This window comes from Carassius gibelio, chromosome A3 (genome assembly GCF_023724105.1).
Source record: "Carassius gibelio isolate Cgi1373 ecotype wild population from Czech Republic chromosome A3, carGib1.2-hapl.c, whole genome shotgun sequence".
Lineage (NCBI taxonomy): Eukaryota > Metazoa > Chordata > Actinopteri > Cypriniformes > Cyprinidae > Carassius > Carassius gibelio.
Window position 1 is genome coordinate 9,775,182 of NC_068373.1, and position 19,141 is coordinate 9,794,322.

A 19,141-nucleotide genomic window follows, 5' to 3' on the forward strand; every position below is an offset into this window, starting at 1 on the left:
AGAGTTATTGCAGGTAGCATGTGGTCTGACATTTATAAGTGCCAGCCCGTTTCCGTTCACCGCTGTGGAGCGCGGCTTGCGTAGCTCATCTCCCCTGCGTGGCCTGAAAAATAAACTCAGTGAACCATACCAAAGTAGTTTTTCTAGAGAAGGAGAAGAGGGAGCATCAACATGATGTTTGACTTTATATGTGCCTGAATTTGACCTTATTTTTAAGGAAACCTGCTCTAACTGTTGATATTTCCCACCAGAAGGCAGCAGAGAGCTCATGACTGAGGGATGAATTAAACCGAGACATATATGGGAGGTAACAGAGGACTTGTAAGAATTTGAAAGGATAACAATGGAATCATACTATATAGCAGTTTTCCCGCCTTTTATACTTACACTGCTGTTCAAAAGTTTGTGGATTTTTAAAAAGAAAGAACTCTCAGCCATGATGCGTTAAATTAATCAAAAGTGACAGTTAACATTTATAATGTTAGAATAAAAGATTAAAAGATATATTAAGATAATAAGAAATATATCTTAAGCAGCAAATCAGCATATTAGAATGATTTCTGAGGATCATTTGACACTGAAGACTGGAGTTATGAGTAATGATGCTGAAAAGTCAACTTTGACAACACAAAAATAAATTAGAAATAAATAAAGTAGCCAACCGTCATTTGTAATTATACTTTATTCAGTGGAAAATAGCAGCATGGACACTGTGCCTATAATCTCTTTTTGTGTTCCACAGAAGAAAGAAATACATTTTTGAAAGACATTGGAATGGGTGAGTCCTTTATTTATATATTCATTTAATCAGGGGCAATACACATTAACCTCCTGAGACCCTATAGATTGCCTGTTGTGCATTTTAGAATTGTTCTTGCAATTTGGGATATGTAGGACCTAATAAGTATAATACCTAAAATTTGTTTTTGTACAGGAAGTAGTTTTCGCAGAAAATTATGTCCTCATGTGAGGACAGTGGGTCTATCATAATGTGAAATGATGCAAAGCAGTTTCGTTCACTTTGCAAGCACAGATGCAAATTGCATGTCATGCATCGCACACGGGATTTTCCAGTGCAGCCTTGTGCTCTGCATTCATGCATTTCATTCATAAGTTATGTTATGTCCTCCGTATAGGACATCGGGACTTAATGTCTTTAAAAAAAAAGGAAAAGACATGAATGGAAATGCATAGGCAAAAAATTTTTTTTAAAATCACGAATACATTTTTAATGTACAATATTTTTTATTTTATTTTTTTTAACCAAACTTTGTATAAAGATCATTCTCAAATATGGTATAACATAATGATTCAATATACTATTTTTCTTTCTGCAAAATGTGTGTTAAATTACAATTAATGGGTTTTCTCATTATATACAATGTATCTATAAACTAAATCTAATTTGCATATTAATGTGTTTTTGGGGCAACATGTAATGAAAAAAGAAGTGTAATAATGGGAGTAATAATTGTCAAGATTTTCATAATAATATATAATATTTCATAGAATATTGAAATATAATTTCTTTCTCTATTCATTTGTTATGTCTCCAAAAATGCGTCATAAGCATGCGTTTAGTCCCGGTGTCCTCATCTGAGGACATGTATGAAATCAATGTCCTGTTTAGTAACAGAAAGTCATATTTTGATTTGAAACCCCATAACATATTTCTGAGATATTGATTTATGACACAGAATTTAAAAATTAGACAGATTTAAATGATAACTACAATATATTATAGAAATATTATCATATTTCTATAAGAGTGTCACTAAATTAATTTCAGACATTTTGATGACCAAGGAGAGGGAGTGGTCATGTGAAACATCCAATCATTTGGTATCTCTGAAAAGCCCTGAATGTGCTCTGTACAGGACATCCAGATCTAAAACTGTGGCATGAACACACTCAGAGAAATTCACAAAAATATAATGTCCTCATATGAGGCCACAGGGTCTCAAAAATAATAGATCAAATCAATGTAAATTGAGACAGGGTGGCTAATTTTCGTTTGCAGTTCCAGGGGTTGAAACAAAAAGAAGAAAAATCACACCACGATGACTTTTCATACTTTTTAATTCTATTGGAAGTCCGTTGGATGAGGGTGAACTATAAATATTTAAACATTCCAGAAAGTTCTTACTAAACCCAGTGATTAAAGCTTCATAATAATGTTTTTCCTGACATTAACGGAGAATAATTATCCGTGCAAAGCTGCAGAGGAAAACGTTGGACTACAATGTTGAGAGGAAAATGAGGTGGAGTTGAGCAGAGGACAAACTCTTCTTTTTGCCAATCAAAGGTCAATGACAAACCTTAATTTTCTTTCCATGTGAATAGAATGAGATGATTACTATTGCATAAGGAACAGGAATTCAACCAGTGACCCAGACATGCTAATGCAAACCAGATGAGTGTGTGAATTCAAAGACATGTGTGTGATGTATTTAATATTTCCAGAACCTCAAAAGACCTTGTTTTATTACACTGAAGTTTTTTAATGATCCATATGTGTTGGAAACATGTGTATGTTTCCACAAATGTGCATGGTGAAATTGTGCTGGCATTTTCCCTGAAATTCCTTTGTGGGAGATCTCCGAAGATGGAAAAGATCTGGGGTTTTTTCATGTAACAAGCCGCATCCTGCTAACATGCGTGCAGCAGGACATACTGAGATTCTGTTTGTGTCTGCTTAGAAATGTTTACGCTCACAAACATTGTGGGTTTTCACGGTGTTCACTCAGTTCTAATGTAGACTTTCGAAAGAAACAGACATAGAGTTCTCTTTCAGAAAACAGCTTGTTTGGACTAAGAAAGGTTTCCCTTCTTCTAAACAGTTTTGACAGTTGTTTTATTTTAGAAGACGAGTCAAATACGTCCGTCTGAGCTGGCAGGCTCATTGTGTGTACATTCAGGAATGGGATGGAAGAAAGGCATTGAGGGTGAATGAGCAAGAGAGAAAGGGAGGGTGGGAGAGAGAAAGAGGGAGGGAGAAATAAGCTGACCAAAGAATTTTCCTTTTCTTTTTCTTTATTTCTCTTCTCAGCTCACTGACCCAACTGCAGCTGCAAACGCAACAAGTACTGTAAGTTTTGCTCACACACACACACACACACACACACGCCTGAAAGATCAGATAAATTGTGCTTTATATATTTAAGCTTTTTATAAAGTAAAATGAGTTTAATGGCACTTTTTTGTAACAAGATAGGAGCCTCATTAAGATGATCATTACGAGTAAGTTGCTCAAAACAGTTTTTTTTGTGAGCTAGTTAACATCTTGCTTGCAGCTGGACAGCCTCTGACACAGAGAGCATGTGCAAAGCTTTCTTGCTCTGCCACGCTGCTGTCGATGTATCCCACACGCCTGCACTGCATCTTTTACACTACAGTAATACAAGGAAGACATACTTCATGCGGTTATTTGGTTTTAACATGTTTTAGTAAAGGATTCCAGGGTTGCTGCAGGTTATTAAAATCTTGTTACACTGAAAATGAAAAGTTAGAAACGGGGTCTTCAAATATTTTCAAAAAGTCCTAAAATTGTCTTGCATTTAAAGCCTAGTTTAAAAAAATAAATAAAAAAATAAATAATTAAAAAAAACACATGCATATTCATGCAGTTGCATTCTTTATTATGATGCCTACCTGGCAAATCCATTAAAATAATCGTGTTGATGTACAGAGGCACATACTTGTATCAACTAATGAATAATTGGTTGTTGTGGATTAGAATGTGATTTTTGTTGTGAATCTGAGTCGTGCTTTATTTCATCGTTATCTTTGTTAGATTCAAAACATGTCTATGTCTGTCACTTTTGCCGTGGAAATTGCCAGTACTGAAAGTTTTACGACTAACCCCTTCAGACATTAATTTTTATGCTATTATCAAAAGCTTCACTTTTCTTATGGTCTCAACATGTCCGACCCAGCAGCCTGTTATAGTCTGATGTAATACAGACACTTTTATATACAGATGTATTTTATATCCACTGATTTAAGTCATGATTTAAGGTCTACTTGCAGCTTTTTTTTTTCTTTTTTTTGTTAACTTGCCCTACATGTAAAGCATCCAGCTTTTCTTCTTTTATGTGCTGTTTGGGACAGGTTATCTGTAATAGATTATACCATAATCATAGAGCACTGTGGCAAACCTGCTGCATGGCAAAAAGAAATTAAAATAATTGCAAATAATTAAATAATCTGATATGATCCATGGAAATGAAACGCAGCCTCATTGTTTTCACTTTTTGGGGGAATCAACCTATGGTTATTAATAGTATCTGTACATTTAGCATGAGCTGGATTCTGTCGAGCAGAGAGACAGACAGACTGAACGGTGTTAGTTTAGCTGTAATCATGTGCAGGTTGGACTCGGTCCACAGAAACATTAATCTGGGTCTTGAAGGGGCCTACATTTGTCAGACTGCATTCCACTCTTAGCATTACCCAGAAGCCCCTCTCTTTCTATTCTCTATCTAGTCTACGTTAATGATCCCAAAAATAAATGAACGGATGCTTCCACAATCTCATATAAGTGAAAGAATAACAGTGTGTGGAGAGTTATTATAGGGAGTGACTGAAATGCACATGAAATGAAAGCAATTATATTCTTTTAACTCAGATTGCACAATGTTTGGGCCTCTCCTGCTTGCCTGTCTGTTTCTACATCTGGTTGTCTCTGTACCTCCACCGCCCTGCCGTCGATGCTGTGAGCACCTCCCAGCACCAGAGGAGGCTGCGACCCTCAGAGAACGCATGCCTGCGATGCCCGAGGTCCGCACATACATCAACATGACCATTCTCAAAGGTACACCAAAGTCTTCAAGAAGTACTTCAGCTTACATGACAAAGACAAGCTGTGTAGTTAAAAAGTTACACGAGCACAGCTGCTACTTCTGTCGATCTCCATTCTTTGGGAGCAAACCCTGAAAAATCTGCAATTTTTGGCCTAACAAATAATGAAAATTGTATAAAAATAAAAAAAATACAAATGTACTCTTCAGGCCATCCAAGATGTAGATGAGCTTGTTTCTTCGATCACCAGCAGCTCCTCTGCAGTGAATGGGTGCCGTCAGAATGAGATTCCAAACAGCAGATTAAAAACATCAGTCCATCGATTAATGTCTTGTGAAACGAAAAGCTGCATAAGAAATGTACAACTTTGAACCATTCCTTCCAGTCCTCTATCCAAAATATTGCTCTCTCCAGTGAAAAAGTCTCACCTGAATCAGGAGAGAAATACTCACAGATCAAGTAGCCTACTGTTTGCAAACAAAAACAGTCCAAAACATATCTGAACAAACATTTTGATGGATTATGATACACTGAAGGAAGCATTATTATGGATTGTGGAGTCATGTGGATTACTGTAATGTTTTTATCAGCTGTGTGGACTCTCATTCTGACGGCACCCATTAACTGCAGAGGATCCATTGATGAGCAAGTGAGGAAATGCTACATTTCTCCAAATCTGCTCCAATGAAGGAAAAACAAATGGCCTCAGGGTGAGTAAATTTACAGTTTGGGGGAACTATTCTTTTAATCAACTGAAAACATCCATAATATCTGTGCATGATGTTTCAGAGTCAAATAACTTCAGCACAAACTTTAGGGAATACTGAACAACAATGAAGCCAAATTTTGACCCCAATGATCCTTGTTGGATTTTAGTTTTCCCTGTTTCCCAATCTATTGCTTCTCTGGCACTAGTGCTGTGCGAAATTGGTTCTGAACCGCAAAATATAATTCAGATGGAAAATAAGGCATTCAATGGGCTGAATGATTTGAATATGTGTCTTCAGCTGCTCTCTTCCCTTCTGTGAGCCTCAGTTAACCTCTCTTGGCTCAGAAATATCTGCTCAACTAGAGGCCTATACTTGGTGGACAGGAAGTGACAAACCTGGCAGGAAAGGTGCTGATGTGGCTGGAACCGCATGAGAGTTGTTCTAACATGTCTGTGCATGCACATATGTGCATGTGTTTGTTGCATATACCGGAATGAAGCCTGCAGGAAATTAGGTCTTTGGAAACTTTGAGCTGAAGTCCCAATTAGTGCCAAAATTGTATGATGACAAAATACAAAGGGAAAAAAACGAACCTGAGATAAATGTCTGAGAATGTCTTTTGTCATTTTAGAAGCTGTGATTTGAGGTTCTGGGAAATAATTGTTGTATGCCAGAATTTGTGCTTGTGCTTTTTCAATTAGGATTTACAATACTGAAAAGGCATGAGTCTTTCATACACCAAGCTTTTGTTTAGACAGTGTACAGAAGAATATGCAGCTCATACTCAAATTGTATTTGACTAAGCAAAAATATTCAGTTTGGTGCAGCATCTGATATTTTATCAGCCATAAAGATGGCATTCTGATAGCTTTTGTATAAATCAAATACATTTATTTCCGTATACTACACTTCTTACATAAAATGCATATAAATATCTGTTGTCACTTTATATCTCCCAATAACGTGTCTTATTGGGATTATATCTAAATGCTCAGTTTTATCATCAAAGCTCTGTAGTTTTTAATGTGGGAGAAAGCATATAATGCAATGCAATAATATGATGATTGGGGAAAGCCTGATGTACCATATTTGATATTCACATTTTAATATGATTTTTCTAAAAAAATTATCTATTGTCAGTCAATTAAATGTACAGGTCCTTCTAAAAAAAATAGCATATTGTGATAAAAGTTCATTATTTTCCATAATGTAATGCTAAAAATTTAACTTTCATATATTTTAGATTCATTGCACACCAACTGAAATATTTCAGGTCTTTTATTGTTTTAATACTGATGATTTTGGCATAGAGCTCATGAAAACCCAAAATTCCTATCTCAAAAAATTAGCATATTTCATCCGACCAATAAAAGAAAAGTGTTTTTAATGCACTCAATACTTGGTCGGGAATCCTTTTGCAGAAATGACTGCTTCAATGCGGCGTGGCATGGAGGCAATCAGCCTGTGGCACTGCTGAGGTGTTATGGAGGCCCAGGATGCTTCGATAGTGGCCTTAAGCTCATCCAGAGTGTTGGGTCTTGCGTCTCTCAACTTTCTCTTCACAATATCCCACAGATTCTCTATGGGGTTCAGGTCAGGAGAGTTGGACGGCCAATTGAGCACAGTAATACCATGGTCAGTAAACCATTTACCAGTGGTTTTGGCACTGTGAGCAGGTGCCAGGTCGTGCTGAAAAACGAAATCTTCATCTCCATATAGCTTTTCAGCAGATGGAAGCATGAAGTGCTCCAAAATCTCCTGATAGCTAGCTGCATTGACCCTGCCCTTGATAAAACACAGTGGACCAACACCAGCAGCTGACATGGCACCCCAGACCATCACTGACTGTGGGTACTTGACACTGGACTTCAGGCATTTTGGCATTTCCTTCTCCCCAGTCTTCCTCCAGACTCTGGCACCATGATTTCCGAATGACACGCAAAATTTGCTTTCATCCGAAAAAAGTATTTTGGACCACTGAGCAACAGTCCAGTGCTGCTTCTCTGTAGCCCATTTCCTGCACACGCCTGTGCACGGTGGCTCTGGATGTTTCTACTCCAGACTCAGTCCACTGCTTCCGCAGATCCCCCAAGGTCTGGAATCGGTCCTTCTCCACAATCTTCCTCAGGGTCCGGTCACCTCTTCTCGTTGTGCAGCGTTTTTTGCCACACTTTTTCCTTCCCACAGACTTCTCACTGAGGTGCCTTGGGAACAGGGAGTCAATGATGGCCTTCTGGACAGCAGTCAGGTCGGCAGTCTTACCCATGATTGCGGTTTTGAGTAATGAACCAGGCTGGGAGTTTTTAAAAGCCTCAGGAATCTTTTGCAGGTGTTTAGAGTTAATTAGTTGATTCAGATGATTAGGTTAATAGCTCGTTTAGAGAAACTTTTCATGATATGCTAATTTTTTGAGATAGGAATTTTGGGTTTTCATGAGCTGTATGCCAAAATCATCAGTATTAAAACAATAAAAGACCTGAAATATTTCAGTTGGTGTGCAATGAATCTAAAATATATGAAAGTTTAATTTTTATCATTACATTGTGAAAAATAATGAACTTTTATCACAATATGCTAATTTTTTTTAGAAGGACCTGTACATTGCTTCAGTCCAGTGAGTGTTCATCTTGAAACATTACTAAATAAATAAAGGTTGATTTTAGGGTTACATTTACTCATATTTGCATTAAAAAATATATTTAAAAACTGTGTACCACAATCTAAAGTGTGACGTTTTTACATTTACATTTACATTTATTCATTTAGCAGACGCTTTTATCCAAAGCGACTTACAGATGAAGACAGTGGAAGTAATCAAAAACAACAAAAAGAGCAATGATATATAAGTGCTATAACAAGTCTCAGTTAGGTTAACACAGTACACGTAGCATGGGATTTTAACTAATATAATAAATAAAAAGAAAAACAGATAAAAAAAATAAAAGAATAGAGCAAGCTAGTTAGAGGTCTTTACACATACACACACACATACATATACAATTGCATAATAAATTAAAAGAAAATAGAATACAAAAAGATTAGAAAGGTAGTTAGATTTTTTAAAGAATAGAATAGTGAGTGTTAAAGTTAGAGGGTCAAATAAAGATGGAAGAGATGTCTTTTAAGCCGATTCTTGAAGATCGGATTGAGTTGGGGAGTTCATTCCACCAGGAGGGAACATTTAATTTAAAAGTCCGTAAAAGTGATTTTGTGCTTCTTTGGGATGGCACAATCAAGCGACGTTCACTTGCAGAACGCAAGCTTCTAGAGGACACATAAGTCTGAAGTAATGAATTTAGGTAAATGGGTGCAGAGCCAGTGGTAGTTTTGTAGATAAACAGAGGTGTGACCTGTATTCTTTTTGGCTCATTAAAAATTAATCTTGCTGCCGCGTTCTGAATTAATTGTAAAGGTTTGATAGAATTGGCTGGAAGACCTGCCAAGAGGGCATTGCAATAGTCCAGCCTGGACAGAACAAGAGCTTGAACAAGGAGTTGTGCAGCATGTTCCTAAAGAAATGGCTTGATCTTCTTGATGTTGAATAAAGCAAATCTGCAGGATCTGACAATTTTAGCAATGTGGTCTGAGAAAGTCAGCGGATCATCAATCATAACTCCAAGGCTTCTAGCTGTTTTTGAAGGAGTTTTGGTTGATGTGCCTAACTTGATGGTGAAATTGTGATGGAACGATGGGTTTGCTGGAATCACAAGCAGTTCTGTCTTGGCAAGGTTGAGTTGAAGATGATGGTCCATCATCCAGGAAGAAATTTCAGTTAGACAAGCTGAGATGTGAATAGCTACCGTCGGATCATCAGGATGGAATGAGAGGTAGAGTTGAGTGTCATCAGCATAGCAGTGGTATGAAAAGCCATGTTTCTGAATGACAGAACCTAATGATGCCATGTAGACAGAGAAGAGAAGTGGTCCAAGAACTGAGCCCTGAGGCACCCCAGTAGTTAGATGTTGTGACTTGGACGCTTCACCTCTCCAAGATACTTTGAAGGACCTATCTGATAGGTAAGACTCAAAACCATTGAAGTGTGGTTCCTGAGATGCCTTTCGCCAGTAGCGTTGATAGGAGGATCTGGTGGTTAACTGTGTCAAAAGCAGCGGACAGATCAAGCAGGATAAGTACTGAAGATTTGGGTTCTGCTCTTGCCAGTCTTAGAGCTTCAACAACTGAGAGCAAGGCCGTCTCAGTTGAATGTCCACTTCTGAAGCCAGATTGGTTGTTGTCAAGGAGATTGTTGTGTGTGAGAAATGTAGAGACTTGTTTGAACACAGCTCATTCAAGTGTTTTTGCAATAAAAGGAAGAAGGGAAACTGATCTGTAGTTCTCTAAAAGAGATGGGTTGAGGTTGGGTTTCTTAAGTAGTGGAGTTATACGTGCCTGTCTAAATGATGAAGGAAAAACACCAGTGTGGGGGGATGTGTTGATGATGTGAGTGAGTGCAGGTACAACTGCAGGAGAAATGGCTTGAAGGAGATGAGATGGAATTGGATCAAGCGGGCAAGTTGTAGGGTGATTAGAAAGGATGAGTTTTGACACTTCTGCCTCAGAGAGTGAAGAGAAGGATGTAAATGAGTGTAAGTTTGCTGGTGATATGAGCTTGACTGATTGTGGTGTGGAAAATTGTGCACTAATGTGTTTTTTTATTTTATTAATGAAAAACGTTGCAAAGTCGTCAGCTATTAGAGATGAAGCAGGAGGGGGAGGAGGAGGACAAAGAAGTGAGGAAAATGTTTTAAAAAGCATGCAAGAGTTAGACGAATTGTTAATTTTGTTATGGTAGTATGTCCTTTTAGCAGAGGAGACATTAGCAGAGAAAGAAGATAGGAGTGACTGATACACAATAGGATCAGTAGTATTTTTGGACTTGCACCACACCCTTTCAGAAGCTCTAAGCTTAGAACGGTGTTCGCGTAGAACATCAGATAACCAAGGGGCAGAAGGGGTGTTACGGGCTGGCCTGGAAGATAAGGGGCAAACAGTGTCTAAACAAGATGTAAGAGTGGAGCAGAAAGTATCAGTAGCACTGTTAGCATCCAAAGATGCAAACAGTTTAGGGGAAGGAAGTGAAGATGAAACCATTGCAGATAGCCGGGAGGGTGAAAGTGTGCGTAGGTTACGTCGAAAGATGACATGTGGAGGGGTAAGTGATGTGTCAGGGATCATGTTGAGGTTAAGAGTGAGGAGGAAGTGATCCGACGTGTGCAGTGGAGTAACCAGAACATGATCAGTAGAGCAGTGTCGTGTATAAATAAGGTCCAGTTGGTTGCCTGATTTGTGAGTAGCAGTAGTTGACACTCGGTTGAGATCAAAAGAGGCAAGCAGAGTGTGGAAATCGGCAAACAGAGGTTTATCTAGATGAATTTTGAAATCTCCAAGCATAACTAGGGGAGTACCATCCACAGAAAAGGTTGAGAGCAACACATCTAATTCATCCAAAAAGTTACCCAGTGGTCCTGGGGGTCGATAGACAACTAAAAAAATTATTTTAAAAGGGTAGGTAACAGTAACTGAATGAGATTCAAAGGAGCTGTTGATACCCAAAGATGGTAAAGGATTACATTTCCAATCATTAGAGATGAGCAGACCAGTACCTCCACCTCTTCCAGTCAAACGGGGAGAGTGGGAAAATGAGAAATTATTGGAGTGCTGCAGGTGTAGCAGTGTCCTCTGGTTTGATCCAGGTCTCTGTTAGGGCCATGAGATTAAGCTTTGAATGACTAATAATAGAAGTAATGAAATCAGTTTTGTTTACAGCAGACTGGCAATTCCAGAGACCAATAGGAAAAGAAAGTAGTGTATTAGCAGACATAGGTAAAGTATGCAGGTTGTTAAGATTGCGCTGTCTACATTGTGTGTTGCATGGTTTACGAGTGGTAATGATAGTAGGGATCTGGAAACACATAGTAAGATTTGGTTATAAACAAAAAACAACTGAAACAGAAATGAAACAATTACAATTGTAATTTTACAATTACACTAAATGATTTTTTGACAGAAGGCAATTTCCAGCAAACTTTTAATAATGTTGATCATTTAGAGGCCTTAGGAGCTTGTGTATCAGTGATACATTAGGCTTTATAGGGCTCGAGTTAGCCACATTGCAGAACTCTTTATAATATCCACCTGAAAATCTGTTTATTATTGCTCTTAGTGCTTTTTCATTTAATCTCACATCTTGTTGTCTGTTTTCAAGGTGACAAAGGTGACCGTGGAGAAAGAGGGACACCTGGGAAGTCTGGGATTGAGGGTTCACCAGGACCACGGGGGTCTGGAGGCCCCAAAGGAGATAAGGGACAAGCCGGAGCTCCAGGAGACGCCTGCAAGTCCCAGCATTCTGCTTTCTCAGTGGGCCGACGGAAGTCCCTTCACAGCATTGACAACTACCAGGCCCTGATCTTTGACACTATCTTTGTGAACTCCCCCGAACACTTTGACATGTTTGCCGGGAAATACCGTTGCCAAATCCCAGGAATCTACTTCTTCAATGTGAACATCCACACGTGGAACTTCAAGGAGACGTACCTGCACATCATGCAGAACAACAGCGAGAAGGCCATCGTCTACGCTCAGCCCAGCGACCGCTCCATCATGCAGAGCCAGAGCCTCATGCTACCTCTGCAGGCAGGCGACAATGTCTGGGTGCGTCTCTACAAACGTGAGCGTGAGAACGCCATCTACAGCGATGATGTGGACATTTACATCACCTTTAACGGATACCTCGTCAAACCAGAAACAGAGTGAGACCAGTAATGGAGACAGGACATGAAGTTTGAAAATGTGTCAAAATGCTTGATTAGTGGAGCAGCTTTAACAAAACTGAAAAGCATCCAAACATTTCATATTAGATTTCTACAGTCCAAAAAAAAAAAAATCCTAATGCAGAATCCTAATCCTAACGCAAAAAAAAGTTTCCCAGCAAATGCCTTCTATAGACTGGGATTAGTTGTGTGATTTTCATGATGAAACCTATTGAATTGTAGGCTGTGACTCAAGTTAAAAGTCAAGATAAATCTTGCGTTTGAGACAAAACCCATTCAAACACTTTCAATATACATTGAAAACTTGCGATACACATTGAAACTTGCGCATACATGTGAATCACTTGAGCATACATGTGAGACACTCATTTTTACATGTTAGACACTTATGCTTACATGTGAGACACTTGCGCTTACATGTGAGACACTTGCGCTTAGATGTGAGACACTTGCGCTTACATGTGAGACACTTGCGCTTACATGTGAGACACTTGCGCTTACATGTGAGACACTTGCGCTTACATGTGAGACACTTGCGCTTAGATGTGAGACACTTGCGCTTACATGTGAGACGCTTGTGCTTACATGTGAGACACTTGCGCATACATGTGAGACGCTTGTGCTTACATGTGAGACACTTGCGCTTACATGTGAGATGCTTGCGCATACATGTGAAACACTTGCGCTTACATGTTAGAAACTTGCGCATACATGTGAATAACTTGCGCATACATGTGAGACGCTTGCGCATACATGTGAGACACTTGCGCTTACATGTGAGACGCTTGCGCTTACATGTGAGACACTTGCGCTTACATGTGAGATGCTTGCGCATACATGTGAGACACTTGCGCTTACATGTTAGAAACTTGCGCATACATGTGAATAATTTGCGCATACAGGTGAGACACTTGCGCATACATGTGAGACACTTCCGCATACATGTGAGACACTTGCGCTTACATGTGAGACACTTACGCATACATGTGAATAACTTGCGCATACATGTGAATAACTTGCGCATACAGGTGAGACACTTGCGCTTACATGTTAGAAACTTGCGCATACATGTGAATAACTTGCGCATACATGTGAATAACTTGCGCATACAGGTGAGACACTTGCGCTTACATGTGAGACACTTGCGCTTACATGTGAGACACTTGCGCTTACATGTGAGACACTTACGCATACATGTGAATAACTTGCGCATACATGTGAATAACTTGCGCATACAGGTGAGACACTTGCGCATACATGTGAGACGCTTGCGCTTACATGTGAGACACTTGCGCTTACATGTGAGATGCTTGCGCATACATGTGAGACACTTGCGCTTACATGTTAGAAACTTGCGCATACATGTGAATAACTTGCGCATACATGTGAATAACTTGCGCATACATGTGAATAATTTGCGCATACAGGTGAGACACTTGCGCATACATGTGAGACACTTACGCATACATGTGAGACACTTGCGCTTACATGTGAGACACTTACGCATACATGTGAATAACTTGCGCATACATGTGAATAACTTGCGCATACAGGTGAGACACTTGCGCTTACATGTTAGAAACTTGCGCATACATGTGAATAACTTGCGCATACATGTGAATAACTTGCGCATACAGGTGAGACACTTGCGCTTACATGTGAGACACTTGCGCTTACATGTGAGACACTTACGCATACATGTGAATAACTTGCGCATACATGTGAGACACTTGTACATACATGTGAATCACTTGCGCTTACATGTGAGACACTTGTGCATACATGTGAATCACTTGCGCATACATGTGAATCACTTGTGCATACATGTGAGACACTTGCACATACATGTGAGACACTAGTGCATACATGTGAATCACTTGCGCATACATGTGAGACACTTGCGCATACATGTGAATCACTTGTGCATACATGTGAGACACTTGCGCATACATGTGAATCACTTGTGCATACATGTGAGACACTTGCACATACATGTGAGACACTAGTGCATACATGTGAATCACTTGCGCATACATGTGAATCACCTGTGCATACATTTGAGACACTTGTACCTGCACAAAGAATGCACTTTCAAACATTCTCGCGTGTGAGAGAGAATAAACATTTTTAGTGTGTCCGGAAGTCATTTCATTGCAACCAGAAGTTTAATTCATTTGGAAAAAGAAGTACAGTTTATGCAATGAGTTTCAATGTAACCGCATGTCTTTCATATATATGCACAGAGGGTTTCACATGTACGTGCAAGTGATTCACATGTATGCAAGTTCTCAGTGTGTATCGCAAGTTTTCAGTGTGTATCTTAAGTTTTCAATGTGTATCGCAAGTTTTCAAAGTGCATCGCAAGAACAATATGTCTTGCGATACACTTTGAAATATACATATTTGTATTGCAAGTCTTTCAATTGGTTTAGTCTCAAACGGCCTCCAATAGGTTTCCGCATACCAGTGTTCCTTCTTTTTTAGCCTCTATGGTATTTAAACTTTAGCATCATGTTGCGTTGATCAATACGTTGTTTCATGTTTAATTTTTATTGGCTATTCTGTAGACATAAGTCGTAGCAGCAAACACATTGTGAGATGCTCTGACACTGTCAGAAAATTTTCGCGGGCTATCTTTGGTTGCAAGACCATGACAGAAGCCATCTTTGAGCCTCTCTCACAGAAAAGTACCACAATTTATGAGCCATGACCAAAGAAATCACCACGACTGTTTCATGTTGGACATCCTCCATATGGGACAGCCAAAAAATTGTGCAGTGCATACCAGGCATTACAGGGAACTTTCCCAAAACTTTGGCTAATGTTTTGGCAAGATTCTTTCAATGTTCTGTAACATTAATTTAACGTCTGAACATTGAGTGGGGAACTCATTAGAGAATGCCCGTAAAATGTCTCAGAGCAAAGGTAAATATGACCGCAACATTCAGTTCTTAACTGATGGATCATGAGCCAAAAATTAGCTGCAGGTCTGTTTTGTTGGTTTGTTGCTAGAAACATAAAAAAGGAGGAGAAAACACCCAGATCTTTTGTGGTTGACATCAAAATCTATGCGTCCAAACTATCTAGTATCTATCTATACATACTGTACAGTAGTTTGGTGTGATTTTATTTCATGTGGAATCTAGTCAAATTAGGCAGACGTCAACATGGTCAGGTTGTGTGAGGTGATATAATCTTCAAAAAACAATTGAACTGTGTGCAAAGCAAAATAAAATGTGTACATCAGAGTACTACAAGGTACATCAGATTTGTGGTTGGGTGCTGACCAATTTCATGGTGATATTATCAAAACTGTTTGACTTCAGTGACCTTTCTGCTTACTGTTGGACGATAAACGGTTCTGACCTCCAGATCTTAAATGAAACCAGTTGAGAACCACTGATGTAGCGCAGATATTTAGGTCTGTGTTTAGGCAGGGTCTTCTTAAAGTCCATCAGCAGCACCTGGGAAGTGGTGGCTGGTTTATGTTAGGAGTGATAGGATGTTTACATGGTGTGACAGACTACCTAAACCTGCTGCTGGTGCCTTCAAACATCGACAGGCCGCTGGAGTCATAGCAAACCAAGTTCACTTTGAAGCATGTGCTTGCCACAGTGTTGTAGGCCAATGCTAACTAGCAAATGTTGGTTTTAAATGGGCCAGGTCCTGAGAAGATGTGCTTTGAGTGTATATGTGGTTGTGTCTGGCTCTGTTTATCGGAGGAGGGGGCTTTTTGTTGCTGTTAAACAGGATGTATGTGGCTTTCCTTTTTCAGTAGCAAGAATCCACTTGATAGACTTACATCTTAGATATATAGACAGGGAGAGTGAGATTAAATGCCCTGAAACCACAAGGCACCAATCTCTGCCCCAATCGATGACTTAAAAGACTCTTCAATAAAAGCATTTTTTTTCTTAAAACCACTTCCGTCTGGACTGCAGAATCTGAATCTCAGGAATGTAGAGATTATACAATATTAACAAGTAAAGAAATGATGCTGAGAAACAACAACAACAACAACAAAAATCTGGTTGCATTGTTACTAATGAATCAGGTGCTAAAAATGATTTGTAAGTTGAACACATCAGGTGCTATATGTTACATACTTGACAGTCATTTGAAAAGGTTTTGGGTTTTAACTCAATGGTGCTTAATGTTAATGTACTGTGTGGATGTCTAGCATTCCTTTAATAATTTTATATGCCACAATAAAGGCTTCATTTCACTGATGTCTTTTTGAATAATTGACTTACTGAAGCAACATTTTCTTGTAACGTTCCTCTTCCTTATAAATGAAAGTTAGGAATACAGTTATGGGGTTGTGGTTTTTTAACCTCAACAAATTCCAAATAATAAATTTTTTATTATTATTTTTTTTTATGAGGTTCAAAAAGATTTCGGATTATTCCGTGAAGGATCTGTATGGTTATTTTTGTTTTTGCTGATTTTTGTTCTTAGCAGGACAAATCTGCATACACTTTAAAAACGAAAACATTCTTCCTAGCATTTTGCGTTTCACCCATAATATGGGTTAAGTACAGACCACGTTTTTATTTTCGACTTTAATCCTTTAAACTTGGTTCAATGTGATATCAGTCACAGCTACAGTTTTTATTGAAGGAATAAAGAGAAACGCTTCTAACACCCTCTAGTGGTGAGAGGGACATGCATTTCACTATAATCACAATGCATAGGCTACATATAATCATATTGGGCTTTTATTTTAAAAAGATGACTTAAAAGGAGAAAACAGAATTGTATTTATCCCAATAAATACAAAAATGCATACAAAAATCGCTTCCTAAGTGACTTCTTTGTAAGCAACTATACCTATCTCAGAAAAAATATTTGACAAACACAACATTAATCAACATGGTGTACAATTATCCACATTATTACAAACTGTTCAACCCCAAAAACAGACATATGATAAATACAATTCATTCACATTCATTTCTAAAACACAGGCTGTAATTGCTCAGCAATCATCAACCAATGGAAGAAAACAAGTGACTGCAGTTGTGCAACGTCCAGTGTGCTAACAATTGACTGATGGATATCTGAAAAACAGCCCTATATTTGATGTGTTGGGCAGTAAAACCACCTTTTGACCCACTGATCATTATTCAGATTATGGTTTCTAATTTCTCTAAAGGAATTACAATAGTTTGCATGGCCCTACAAGTGCATATTTTTCACATCTCATGTAAACATATTGTAAAAGGTTTACCCTCAAATGAGTTTTACCATCATATTCAGAATAAAAGGAGATGTTTCACAAAATGTCACACAAGTATGACAAAACATACAGAAAACAAAAGTGTAACTATCCTTTTAGCATATCTCTTTCCATATACATATAACTTTATGTAAATAAGCAACATCAGTTGAACATTAGTAAACAGGGTTCATGTGAAGTAAATATTCATATGAATAAACTTCAAATCAAATTACTGGGTCAATTTAAGTGCTATCTGTTTTGTTTGCTTTCATATATTACTATGATTATGAACATTATGGTGATATTTTACTAGTGAAATAGGAGTAACACCTCATTTGGTTAACTTGTATCATCATTTGGTAACCAAATGAAGTTCTTTTGTGTTTTCTGTTCATGCTTTGAAAATCATGGTTTGAAAAAAAAAAAAAAATTATATATATATATATATATATATATATATACATATATATATAACATTTGTTTCTTTATGCTAAAAACAACCTTAGTAGAATGTATATTGTAAAAATAAGAGTTATCGTACAACATTTTGCAGTCTTGTTGTACAGGAGTTTATGCAAGATGATATAACAAAACAAATCTAAATCAGTAGTGTTAATATTTTAATGCTTTTTACACTGCAGTCCACTGATGGCCTGTCACATCCTGTAAAGGTTTAAGATTTTGCTGATGACTTGTGTTTCAAAGCTTTCAAAGGGTCGGTCACGCTCCGTGTGCTTGAACATGGAAAACGTGGATAAGCATTAGCACTCAGCATCCATGATGTGGGTCTGTAAATTGTGCTTTGAAACCGGATATCCTGTCAGGAACCGACATTACAAGAGCCTTACCATGTGCCAGCAAAGTTAGCAGCAACAGGAAAGAAATGATAAGAGAGCAAACCTAAATAGCCGAAGCCAAATATGAAATGTTTTAGAAAGCAGGAAGTCAAACTTTGAGGTTAATAATTAAAGGGACAGTTCACCCTAAGATGAAATTTGTCACCATTTACCCATGTCTTTCCAAACCTTGATTTATCTACAGTGAAAAAAAAAAAAAAAAAAAAAAATATATATATATATATATATATATATATATATATATATATATATATATATATATATAAAATCCTGTTAATGAAACCCATTAAAATATAGATATATGTATGTATACACACACACACACACAGTAAGATGGTGTTACCATTATGCGATGCATTTTTGATTTAAACCATTATCCACACAGAACAGATCTTTCAGGTGCATCAGCAAATATCAGATTTTATATCAAAACATCAATTAAAATAATAAATTTAGTCCCGATATGACTGAAATACTCTGTGCAGATCTCGTTTATGAATACAGAAATCATTACTGGACATGGGGGTTTAAGCCAGTTACGTGCTCATCATTCAGACGGAGTAAACATTTATATCAATGAACATCATATGAGTAACCTGGAGTTAACCTTGGTATCACCTGACGGTGTAAATAAGAATATTCTCATTAATTGTAACTGTTTTTAAACCATAAAAACAATATTTTATAGCCATGAAGTGGCTAAACCTTAGAGAGAGTCTAAATAAATAAATCTGATTAAATATAAGATATGTTGGCATTCTTAGTTGTTGCTATTGTGATGTG

At 37.9% G+C, this 19,141-nt stretch overlaps 1 protein-coding gene across 4 annotated transcripts; it reads left to right on the forward strand.

Moving 5' to 3' along the window:
• The first annotated feature begins 1,221 nt into the window (after positions 1 to 1,221).
• On the forward strand, positions 1,222 to 16,509 carry LOC127945889 (complement C1q tumor necrosis factor-related protein 6). 4 transcript variants are annotated; one of them, XM_052542010.1, is made up of 6 exons: positions 1,222 to 3,088; positions 4,628 to 4,813; positions 11,716 to 12,951; positions 13,309 to 13,392; positions 13,708 to 13,833; positions 13,918 to 16,509. In XM_052542010.1, the coding sequence occupies exons 2-3, from the start codon at positions 4,636 to 4,638 to the stop codon at positions 12,261 to 12,263; spliced, it is 726 nt and encodes a 241-aa protein (XP_052397970.1). In that variant the 5' UTR covers positions 1,222 to 3,088; positions 4,628 to 4,635; the 3' UTR covers positions 12,264 to 12,951; positions 13,309 to 13,392; positions 13,708 to 13,833; positions 13,918 to 16,509. The 4 variants fall into 4 exon arrangements, with proteins under 4 accessions (XP_052397970.1, XP_052397961.1, XP_052397979.1 ...); XM_052542001.1 differs by lacking the exon at positions 13,708 to 13,833 and having other exon boundaries at positions 13,309 to 13,455; XM_052542019.1 differs by lacking the exon at positions 13,708 to 13,833 and having other exon boundaries at positions 13,309 to 13,434.
• Positions 16,510 to 19,141: the final 2,632 nt, after the last annotated feature.

Coding starts and splice junctions, on each gene's coding strand:
- LOC127945889 (XM_052542001.1), top strand. CDS start 4,636: ATGTTTGGGCCTCTCCTGCTTGCCTGTCTGTTTCTACATCTGGTTGTC. Junction 4,814..11,715: donor CAACATGACCATTCTCAAAG/GTACACCAAAGT, acceptor TCTGTTTTCAAG/GTGACAAAGGTGACCGTGGA.